The 12,987-nt window shown below is 36.6% G+C and overlaps 1 protein-coding gene across 1 annotated transcript; it reads right to left on the bottom strand.

Annotated features, from left to right (window-relative positions):
• Positions 1–5,557: 5,557 nt before the first annotated feature.
• LOC138713664 (vitelline membrane protein Vm26Ab-like) lies at positions 5,558–11,668 on the bottom strand. The gene is made up of 2 exons (XM_069845930.1): positions 11,526–11,668; positions 5,558–5,919 (listed from the first exon to the last, which is right to left on the bottom strand). Exons 1-2 carry the CDS (start codon positions 11,538–11,540, stop codon positions 5,665–5,667), a joined length of 270 nt encoding a protein of 89 aa, XP_069702031.1. The 5' UTR covers positions 11,541–11,668; the 3' UTR covers positions 5,558–5,664.
• Between the last annotated feature and the right edge of the window lie 1,319 nt (positions 11,669–12,987).

Below are 12,987 nucleotides of genomic sequence, written 5' to 3'. Positions count from 1 at the left end.
TTAGGCTTAGGCCTGTATTCTACTTTAAATTACGTCAATACCTATTTTATTACAAAATATTTACAGTACAGATTTAGGCTTATATCATACTTAAAAGTATGTTGATATCTATTTTATTACAGAATAATTACGAAAAAACTTAATAATAATGATTTTCCAGTTATCTACATACAACAGTGAAAGAAACTATAATTATTAAAGAGAACACAAAATATCTATATAGATTTATATTCGCACCTGATCTCTCGATTTACTATCTACCTGTGAGCAACGATCATAACAAGAAGGAGCGAAGATAGTTATAATGAAACAGTGGATGCGGGATGACTTAAGGAAAAGTGAAGTTGTTTCGTATCGGAGTATATGGCACGGGCAGCATCGTCCGTCTTTTGTGTACCTGGTGAGTACAGCAGTGTACATAACGAAGGAACCCCGGTCCACATTACTGCAGTTGTGTTATCCTGCTCAAGTATTTAGTACGAGTTGAATAGTGTAGTGCTGATCCATTCATAATGTCGAAGTCAAAACGTTAAATTCGCTTAGAGATGCGAAATGCAATTAAGAAGTATGAGAATGACATTTTATGTATTAACGAAGACAATATCGTGTGTAATGTATGTAAAATTGAAATAAAAACGAGAACAACTCAGGCTATAGAGAAACATTGCAACAGTACATCGCACAGGAAATGCGTTGAAATGAAATCTAAGAAACCATCATCATCATTTAGTTGTGCGGGTCTAACGACACGTGCAATATGATGTTCAGTACAAATATTCCTCTAAAGAAATTGAGTGATCCCCATTTTAGAGGTTTTCTTCAGAAATTCTCTCGATACAAAAGCTGTTTAAGCGATAGGCGAAGACGATTCAGCTTCGAAAACTTACGAGAATATATCGTCGTTTACTGCAACGCTAGTAATTGCATCAATGATGACGAGGACTGAACTTGCAAGGTATGTACTACAGTACGTTATTTTTCTTTTCTTTCTGACTGTACGGAGATAAAGTAGCATGTTGGCGTCGTCTGTTACGTTTATAACCTGTTCAGCAAATGGTCTGAATGAAAAAAATGTAGACTAACATATAGTAAATGTGCACTTATATTCAACGATAAGTCATTCCGCATCCACTGTCTAGTTATAATCGTTGGCAAGCAGTATATTCTGTCGATGCTGCTGCCACCTACTGGAAAATTACTTGAAAAAGCCGTCAAATCAGATAGTTTCAAAATATCAGGCATACAAGTTACGAAAAGGAGGACATTTCATGATTTTTAAAAAATCCGCCCGGACCCCGGACAAAGGCCTAAAAAGGAGAACATGTCCGGACAAAAGTGAACGTCTGGTCACCCTATTTTGGTTCCAATACGACGTTGAAACACGGGAGTTTTTATCATTGTTTTGAAGAACAAGTGCAGTGAGATTGTAATTTAGCAACGACTGAATAAATAAAACGTCATTTATTACAAGGCAACTAGCGAAATGTCTTTTTTTAACAATTATGCCACATTTACAATCTGTCTACAATAGACAATAAGTGAATATGACATGAGTGGAGATGTTATCCCATGACAACACTCCAAAAGAAAAGTAATAATGTTTTAAATAGCTGTAGTAAAAATGAATGGAAGGTCAAGAGCATTGGTCCTTTTAAGTCTACTTCTTATTTGACTATTATCCAGTAAATTTAATGCATGATGATTCGGATGTTGATTTAATCGGTGCAGATATTTTTTGCTGAACTTAGAGATTTCTTCTTTTACAGTTGAAATGTTGAGATCATGATGAATGACATCATTACGTACATACCATGGTGCATTGTCAATGGAACGTAAAGTTTTGGACTGATACCTCTGCAGTATTTCAGCGTTTGAGTTGCTAGCAGTTCCCCACGGTTGGATGCCGTATGTCCAGATTGGTTTTAGTATGACTTTATAAACAAGAAGTTTATTTTCTAGTGACAGTTTTGATTTAGGTCCCAATAACCAATAGATTTTTTATGTTTTAAAATTTAATTCTTTACGTTTAGTTTCAATATGTTTATGCCATGTTAAGCGGCGATCTAAATGCATACCTAAATATTTAACATCGTCTGCTTCAGGAAGTTCTTTGTTGTACAGTGTTACAGGAGGACAGTTTTCAGTTCTGGTTCTGAAAGTAACATGAACTGATTTGCTTTCACTCGCTTGTATTCTCCATTTAATTAGCCAGTCTTCTGTTTCTTTCAAAAATGTCTGTTGGGGTTTGCAAATTTTGAAGTGTAACATCAGTTCAACGTCGTTTCAACATAAGTGTGTTGTTCGGAGAGCTCCGAATTACAAGTCAATAAGGTTATGATGCCGCACGTCTGAAGAAAGTGGATCTGTTAACATTCAATACACTATTCTATTAGTTGCCCTTGTGGGTAGAGGCACGGGCTGGGAACTTCCCTCCCACGTTGGCCGGTTGAGTAGACCCATTGTACTACCCAGAATGGAACGGTGTGCATGCCCTAAGTTCCCCGGCTACGGATTCTTCTCCACTTCAGCCTATAGACTACCTTTATCTTTCCGCGTAGGCATCACAGCGGTCCCTCAACCCCGGTTCCACGAGCTACAATGAGCCCCAGGGGAGAGCCCATGGTACATAGCACTACCACCAGCGACTAATGACCGCACACCACGGGGTAAAAGTTCGGTGGCGGCCGTCAACCGATTCTACATCGGGGCAAAAACAAGAAAGTTACCCAGCAATTCTGCTTCAGTTAGTTGAGGGAAAACCTCGGAAAAACATCAACCAGGTAACTTGTCCCAACCAGGATTTGAACCCGGGACAGCTCGTGTTATAAACATGCACGCTAACCGTTACTCCACAGCGTTGGACAACATGCAATACACTGATGGCTATAGGTGTGTTCTCAAAGCTACTATTCTTATTAGCGCTGGTATGTCAGCATGTACCAAGATGAGTCTCGGACAACTGTGTGCAGATATGGTTATGCCGTACGAAATTGTTCAACATTACTTGAAACGTTACTTTTACCGCACACAACGTGTTCATATGGATCTCCAGAAACGGATCAGGATCACATTTGTTTTTCAGAACAGAGCTACAACAGGAAAACAACACGGACATGATATTCCAGCAGGATGGCGTACTGCCTCCTTGAGGAAAAGAAATTCGTGAATAACATTCGACATCAACTGATGAGGTTGTAGTGGCCAATTACATGGCATCCAAATTCTCAAGACCTGACGTCACCCGATTTTTGTGTGAGTATTGTGAAGAATGATATCTATGCTCTGTGGTCCAGAGATATCGGTGATCTGAAAGGAAAGATTGTCTCAACTTTTGGAAAAAAATCTTCTGATATGGGAGAAATAATCCTCACTGTGTCAATTGTGTTGTGAACGCAGTGGTGGTCTAATGTGGTCGAAATTCCAATAAATAGGATTACTGAAAAATAAATACCAACCGCTCTCATGTTATAGCGTTTTTTATCCTTCCAAACGGATCATCCTGTATATTGTATAGGCAAAGTACCAAATTTTTACATGACGCGTAATGATATTCTTGCAAAAGTTTTGTTTCCCAAACCAGAAATATTAAAAAATATGAAATGAATGAATGAATGAATTAATTAATTTAGCTATTATGTCCCGTGAAGGGCAAAGGCCTCCTATAAAAGAGGTGGCTCGTTATTACTCGCCTGATGAGCCATTCCAGGCGAGATTTCTCTTTGTCGGTCTGTATACCTTTAAAATTAATGTATACTATCTAGCACTAGTCGTCATTGTAACCCATTAACACTATACAGTACACTGTAACACTCTTAATTATTTCTAGTTCGTATTAGTCCTAGTTCTTTCCACTGAGCTCTGTCCCTTGCTTTTCCTGACCACTGTTTGCTTGTCGTCTTCACAAACATATCCGCCCATCTGAGTCGTGGTCTTCCCTGGTTCCTTCTTCCGATGTATGGGTCCCAAATGGTGGTAGCGTGCCTCCATCTTGAGTGCTCCATTCTCGTCACGTGTCCCCCTCACTTCCACTTCGTCATCATGGCACGTTCTGCTGCATTGGATGTGTTGGCCAATTTTGTAGACTGTCGTTAGGGAGCTTGTCTTTTAGCGTGAGTTCTAATGCAAAAATATGAGCTGCCCGCATTTTAAAAAATTATTAATTATACATTTAGGCCTATTTATATTCCACTTAAAATGTGAGACATCTACTGCTATTCCATGATATGAGAGAATGTTAATTACAAAAAGTAATGGAATAATAATAATAATAATAATAATAATAATAATAATAATAATAATAATAATAATAATAGTTTTATTTTCCCTGGCGGAGTTAAGGCTATCAGGCCTTCTCTTCCACTCAACCACGATCAAATCACATACAGAAAAATACATACCGGTCCACTGCGAAAAAAGAGGCATATAGCCAGGAGTCCACACCTGTGGAGTAACGGTTAGCGTGTCTAGCCGTGAAACCAGGTGGCCCGGGTTCGATTCCCGGTCGGGGTAAGTTACTTGATTGAGGTTTTTTCCAGAACCCAATATGAGCAAATTCTGGGTAACTTTCGGTTCTGGACCCCGGGCTCATTTCACCGGCATTATCACCTTCATCTCATCCAGACGCTAAGTAACGTAAGGTGTTGATAAAGCGTCGTAAAATAACCTACTAAAAATATACAGGGTGTTTCCGAGGTGGTGTTACAAACTTTCAGGGATGACGGCGAAGGGCACATGTATCAATTTGGGATAAAGAACTCTGGTCCGGAAATGACCGAGCCGAAAGTTACAAGCAAAAATAGTTGTGTGGAAATGAAATAATTTTATTCCTTTGTTCATCTTATTTATGTGTATTTATCTGTATATCTTACACATACTGTATTCATCTGACGTTGTTTACGTTGTCTACGTACAGTATTCCATTCAGTGCGCTATCTGAGGGATGGGGACAGGAGACTACACTAAAGCAATGCAGGTAGTGTAATGTGTAACGGACATGGTCGTTCCTGATATGCACGTCTGTAGACAGCAGTGTATATGTACAAGTTGCAGTGTCCAGTCGATCAGTCCTAGTGAAATGGAGGAGTAAACGAGAGCGGAATACGGATGAGCCAATGGGAACAGTAGACAAGCTCACAGATTGTATCGGTACAAGTACCCACGTAGGAGACATCCGGCCCATACCATTTTTCCACGACTGTTTCAAAGCTTAAGGGAAGGAGGGCACGTGGTGCCAAATTACAATTCCATTTCCACACAACTATTTTTGCTTATAACTTTCGACTCAGTCATTTCCGGACCATGGTTCCTTATCTCAAATTGATACATGTGCCCTTCGCCATCATCCCTGAAAGTTTGTAACACCACTTCGGAAACACTCTGTATAGCCAGGACGTAACAAGATTTGCTGGAGAAGTGCGAAATTTGTAAAGGAAGGAACGTCAAAAGACAGAAAGGGAAGTGTCGGAAGAGTCACAAAACCATGATACAATTCCGTTCTTCTGGAGTAAGATGAAGAGTAAGGAAAGAAATGGGTTTCAAGTTATGAAGAAACATACAATTCATGTGAGACTTGCTTTTATTGATCACTGATCATAGAAACAGAAGAGATCATCGGCATAAGTTGCAGAGAATGTTGTACCATGTTCAAGGAGTCCGTTCACTTGATCACTTGAGCAGCACGGGCGCATGCGCATAGGCTGCATAAGCTGGATAAGCAGGAGCGGCGTACGCAGCGGCTACTAGGGGCGCTGCCAACCCGTTGAACCTCTGCGCCACCACCTGGGAACTGTGGGCGGTGACGACGGCCGGAGCAGGGGCGTACGCCACCGGAGCTGCGGCCACGGCGGCCAAAGGTGCAGGAGCCAGGAGGCCGGGAGCAGCTTGCACGGCGCAGGCCACCAGGGCGGCGAGCAGGATGCACTGTGAGAGACAAAAGTATCACTTAGTGAGGAAGCGTTTCATACAACAGGAGAGAACTTCATGGGGAACAAAGGTTTTTTTTAATGTCTCCAATCTAAACTACCAGGCAATGGATGAATACAATGGTAATTCCCTTTAAGGAAAAATCCCTGTGCTTACAGCGGAAATCGAACCCGGGAGCTCTGACCACTAGATCATGAGGCAGGCTAAGGAGTAAGAAAAAGTTATGCTTAGAATTTCTTTGATTCAGAGGCTAAATTGTAAGAATATCATTAGATTTTAAATTAAATGACATAAATTGTACTACAATTTTATTTGCTAATGAGCAAGTGGTCATTAGCAAGAGTGAAAATGCTTTACAACAGGCAGACTTCAAATTAGATCGAATTGCATTAAGTTTTAATATGAAAATATCGACCAATAAAAAGCGATGGCATTTATTGGATCTCAACCAATAAGACTGAAATTGGTTATAGAGAACAAAATAATAGAACAAATCAACACTTTTATATATTTAGGTTGTCCAATAACATATGGCAAAAAATGTGAAATCGAGGAAAAATTAAATAAATTCAATTATTTCTGTGGAACAATACGTAGAACACTGGGAAAGAAAGTGAGAAAGGAAACATTAATCAAGTATTACAAAGTAATGGCAATTCCGTCCCTTCTATAGCTACGGCTGCGAATATTGGGTTCTAAAGGAAAACGAAGAAAGAAAAATTGAAGCAGGTGAAATGAAATTTCTTAGATATGTTGCGGGTTATACACTATTGGACAAAAAAAGAAATGAAGATATTAGAAAAGAATTAAACATAGATAGTATAATTGAACTTATTAAAGAATATCAACATAAATGGAAAGAACATGTAAACAGAATGCCAACAACAAGTATAACGAGAGCAGCCATGCATTATAATCCATCAGGAAGACCAGTAAAACGTTGGCAAGATCAATTTTAATGGAGGCGGAACAGGCCGAAAGGCCTAAACCTTGAAGAAAATGATGATGGTGATGATGATCATTTACTGTCAACATCAATTAATTAATACAAATACACAATGTATAGTGTATTCAATGTTTTAACACTTTTATCTGAAATGGGAAGAAAGTAGGCCTACTAGAACCTTCTATAAAAATAAGCACAATGACCCAATACAACTTATTAGATTGATATGTAGGAAAATACTTGGAGTTACAGTCATTTTTAAATTAGAAAATGTAAATTGGTTCAACACCTAAAGGAAGAAGGCATGCATTTTCAGCCAAAATATATAATCGCAATTTCTTCCAGTCATAGTAAGAAACTTCAACAGGAAGACAAATTGTAAGTTGGTAAACATCATACATATTCAATAGGCCTACATATTCTTAAAATATCTTACTCAGTTATAACAACATTTGCACAATTTCAAACATAAATATTACTGAATAACTTGGATTTGCAAGTAGCGACATACTTTGTGGAGCCAACGTTTATACTTTATTTTTTAAAAATCTGTATATGTATTATTTCTAAGATTTTTTTGGGAACAGGATGCATGTTCAATTTATTTCATAAAAGTTTTTGAACATAAATACATTCTGCCATTAATCAGTTTATTTAGTATAAAATGTAGTGCAATACAGATACTTAAAAAATTCTGTTCTCAACAAGAATCTTATCTGCATGAAATATTAACCAATAATTGGTTTTAACAAATTTACAACTAGATTAATGAGTTACGAGACGATATGAAGAGAATATTACAACCAAAATAATTGAAGTGTAGTGCAATACAGGAACTTTAAAAAAATCCATTCACAACAAGAATGTCATCTGCATGAAATATTAAGCAGAAATTGGTTTTAATAAATTTACAGCTCGATTAATGAGTTACGGGACGAAATGAAGAGAATATTAAAACCAAGATTATTCAAGTGTAGTATATTTTCAGATTATTTTGACGATAATATGCAATAACTAATGTACATGATTTGTTAAACTGAAGTGAGCAGGACAGCGTTCGACTTCAAGCAGAAGAAAGAAATTTTTCTCTCCGTGATAACTTTCAGATTTACTCTGAACTACTGTACCACAGTCTACTATATACAGTCGCGAAGCTCAATATGTAGTAAAAATGCAAACATGGGTAGTTGCCCACCACTAGGATCGCTACTATCGCCTCATCATCGCAGATCTCTCTCCCAGCAGCCGACAAAATATGTTACACTTTCGTTATCGTGTTCTTTTGGAAAAATTAACACCTTCCTTCCATTATTGAAATATTAAATGCATAAAGTTAATTTATTAGTTTAATGAAGTATATTAAATTCCACCATAAACTCGAAGATACCTGCAAGAAATAAGTTAATATAATTTTTGTTTGTGCAAAACGAACTGAAATTTACTATAATAGCTTCACTCATTCAAGATTATAGCGATAATTAACTATGAAACCAATAAATATTAATTTTCATTTCCCTTTACAACAATAATAATGGAAATATGAATTAATGGAGTAACTTACGTGTACCGGTACTTGTGGTGTAGGCTTACGTAGTTAACAAAGTGGGATGAGGTTAAGCAATAATAATCACACCAGAATTGGAAATAAAACGTGATCATAAATTTTATTGTAACAGACTTTTTCTGCGTCTCTAGTAAAGCAACAAATAAAAATAACAACAAAATTAACAGCTATAATTAAAAACATATCCTTTGAAGAAAAAAGTAGGCCAACGCAATAATAATCCCACCAGAATTGAAAATAAAACGTGATCAATAAATTTCATTAAACCAAACTTAATTTTTCTACGTCTTTAGTAAAATAACACATAAAAATAATAACAAAATTAATAGCTACAATTAAAAATATATCCTCTGAAAAAAAAGTAGACCTAACCTTTATTTCTCTGGAAATTTAGCAGCCTAAGTGACAGAACTTTAACCGGTATCTAATGTCCTTTCGGTTAGACTGAAATATTTCATTGTGAAATTTAAGGATATAATGTATTCTAACAGTCACAAAGAACTTCAAATTAACAGTTTTGTTTCTGCACAGCATTCTTGTGGAAACCCAGGAACCTTTCAGAATCTCTCGGAAATCGGAAAAAGGATAACTCTGGCCTCTTTCTCTTACTGTTGCTACAATTTATAGCACTACAAACGTCTCCTCCTTGTCCCATATTATTATTCCAATTATTATATTTTGGCCATTAACATTTTCATTATAACCAATAACGAACATTTCACAAGCATCAATGTGAAATACGCAACGAGCTAGCACTCGATAGAAATATGACACAGTCCAAAGTCGACCATGGACAGTCTATAGTTTCTAGTTGCTAACCGCTTGGAGCGCTTTATCATGATATTTGCAAAAAAAACACCTCAAGCTTCGCGACTGTATATAGTAGACTGTGACTGTACCTTCTACAGAATTGAGTATACTGGAAATTTCTTCTTATCCTTTGGTTGATAGTGACAGAAGTGTGATTCAGGCCATTCATCAAAGACATTTTGCAACATGTTAAAAATAACAGTAATAATAAAAGTAACTGAAGATTTGAAGTAACAACGATCTAAGTGTTATTTTATACTTTCGAGGACATTGAGACATGAGATACGGTAGAAGCTATTATCATATAAAGATCCCGCCATCTATGAACGCCTAATAAAACGATAAAGGGACGAGTCTGGATTTCGATTGTTATTAATGCTATAGGGCTAGAATTCACCACAAATTTTGTTACTCTAGTAAAAACAAAATTTTTCCGAAAATTACACTAGTCCTTATTTAGGCCTACCATTTTAAAATCTCTATTCATCATTATAATGTATCTCTGTATATTATTTATTTTTCAATAAATTCTTATCGTATCGATAGCTACCACATCTTGTTGCAAATCATTAAAATTTTTTTTAAATTTCATTATACATATTTCTAACGTTGATTTACACTTTTTTTTTGTTCATTTGAATTGATTAAGATGCTGATATTTAAAATCAAAGATTTGAACGGCTATCAATGTGATGATACTACTAATCTTCAATTTGTTATTAATATCAGTAATACTGTCTTGTTAACAGATTATGCGTAAACGTCTGCTACAATTCCAATTTATTATTTTCCATTTTTTCTGTATTATTATTATTATTATTATTATTATTATTATTATTATTATTATTATTATTATTATTCGACGATTTTCATCCACGATCGAGGCAAAGTTGTGTATATATATTGTAGTTGCACGCTGTAGAAAATTACGTGAGACCATATTATGTGGAATAATGATGACCGAGTTCCCATATCAAGCAACAGAAGATATGTGATTAAAAATAAACATCCATATCTTGGACGGAATTGAATATGCGATTGTAGTCCCTAACCTGTTCCTTTCACGTAATACGTACTATATAAATTTAAACTTTTTTAATAAGATGAGATAAATAAAATGGGACAAGCATATCTCCTTCCTGTGTAACAGATTGCGTAAAACAATCCACAAATTTTCAATTCTATGCTCTTATTTACCTGTTTATGTTCTGCGTACTGTGTACTTAGCTCTGTTTCAATCAATAATTCAGTATGGTATTTTAGGTTGAGGAGGAATGGCAAAATCGGCTCTCCATCCTTTAAATTTGCTCCAAAAAAGAATTGTCAAAATTTGTCTACATAAACCTTTTGATTACCCATCAAAATTAACTTTTCAGGAATTTGGTGTATCAAATCTAGAACAAATTTATAAACAAACATTGCTGATTTACTTCCATAAAAAACACAATAAATTTAAATTTGATCCTCACGAATACCGTACGAGACAAAACTAGTTTCTTTCTAAATACTCCGAAATCCCACACATCTGCTGGATTAAAACACAGCAGAAGTTTTGGACCCAAAATATATAATGAATTAATTAGAGCTTACCCTGAGCTAAGTCACTTAACACGCACAGATTTAAGAACCGAATCAGATTAATTATTGAATTGTTTAAGCTAATTGAGTTAAAAATTGATACTCTAATATTTATGTACTTTTATATTTTGTATTTGTATATAGACCCTATTATTACATGCTGTATTATTTTACCGTTTATTAATGTTATTGTGCTCAATGAACTCTCTTAATTTTGTGATATATTTTGTATACCTGATCTGAACTGCGCCCGAGCACGAGCTTCTGCTCTTTCGGGCTGCAATGCCTAATGTAGCTCAAGTGTAAAGTATTAAATAAATAAAATAAAAAAATATAATTACGTAGCCTATAAGTACATTATAAAATGTGACAAAATTGCGGCTTGGTAGAGGTTTTTATATTACGATTATAAAATTAATAGCGATACAAATTATGGGTACGATGCACTCATATTTAGTGCGGTCTTAATTCAAACAGCAATAGTGTCATGAAAATGGCTGTAGTGTTTATGTGCAATTCGCTTCAATAAACTACTACAATAGGCTATATTTAAGAAATACAAGTAAGTAGTATTAATATGTCTTTGCAGAATTTTGATAATATTTGACTCATATATTTTGATATAAAACGTCATTGTTTTGTTTAAAATGTTTAGTCTTACAAAACAAGTATAGGCCTTCTGTTAAAATTTCGAAAATAACTTACCACTCTGAAGAACATGGTTGCTTTTTGTCTTCTCTTGTAGAAGGGCGATTGAAATGTGATGCCTCAAAACTGCAGTGGTGATGTTTTTATACTCTGTACAGATGCTCCTTCGCCACACCAACTGACCAGTGTTACGTCAAGACTCCGTGGAGACGCATGCACAGAATAGACAATAGACTCGGTGTCATCAAATTCAGTCACAGTTGAACAGAGAAAGTGACATGCACCCGAATGTTGCATCATTTTCACGTAACCAATTTATTATTACGTTACGGGTGCAATTGATCGGTTACCGAAATAGCCACAGATATGCGCCAAGTCGAAGCTTTGTTTACAGACATCACCTCCATAGCAATGTCAGTTGCAGGCGAGTTCGGTGGTTGTAGAACATTACTATAGAGAACAACTTGCTATTCGGAAAATTGCTTAGTAATTCTCTTTGATCACTATTATAATTATGATTATTATAATTAATCTGTGTAAATTACAAGGATTTCATTCCTCAATTCAGAGCACCAAATATAAAAAAATATATATATACCCAGACATATCCCTCACACAAAAGATATGAGAAAATTTTAATCCACATATGCCCAAAATTATTTCCTGAATACTAAATTTTAAGCGCAGGTGCAAGAATAATATGACATAATTTCGCAATCAATTGACCTGTTATCATAAAACAAGTTCTGGGCATATGTTCTTAATGTATATTATCATAATAAATGCACGAAATGCAATATGAGTATTAGTATAATGCATGTACAAAAGTAACAAAACAAGTTCCACACTGCGGTGTACCTATCCACCCCGTAACACCCAGGCTTGCCGTACCACTGTTTATTTTACCTGGGCCCTCCGTGACCAAACCCACAGGCAGTAGTACATCGTTTATTTTACTGGGCCCCTCTCTGTCCACACCCACAGGCAATAGTACACCATTTATTTTACCTGAGCCCTCCCTGTCGAAACCCACAGGCAGTAGTATACCGTTTATTTTATCTGGGCCCTTCCTATCCAAACCCACAGGCAGTAGTACATCGTTTTTTTATCTGGGCCCCTCTCTGTCCACACCCACAGGCAATAGTAGACCGTTTATTTTACCTGGGCCCTCCCTGTCGAAACCCACAGGCAGTAGTACACAGTTTATTTTATCTGGGCCCTTCCTATCCAAACCCACAGGCAGTAGTACATCGTTTATTTTACCTGGGCCCTCCCTGTCCAAGCCCACAGGCAGTAGTACAAGGATTACTTTACCTGGGCCCTCCCTGTCCAAACCCACAGGCAGTAGTACATCGTTTATTTTACCTGGGCCCTCCCTGTCCAAGCCCACAGGCAGTAGTACAAGGTTTACTTTACCTGGGCCCTCCCTGTCCAAACCCACAGGCAGTAGTACACCGTTTATTTTACCTGGACCCTCTCTGTCCAAACCCACAGGCAGCAGTACACCGTTTATTTTACC

The sequence above is a fragment of the Periplaneta americana genome, chromosome 14, assembly GCF_040183065.1.
Source record: "Periplaneta americana isolate PAMFEO1 chromosome 14, P.americana_PAMFEO1_priV1, whole genome shotgun sequence".
Lineage (NCBI taxonomy): Eukaryota > Metazoa > Arthropoda > Insecta > Blattodea > Blattidae > Periplaneta > Periplaneta americana.
This window is presented reverse-complemented; position numbering and strand designations above follow the sequence as displayed.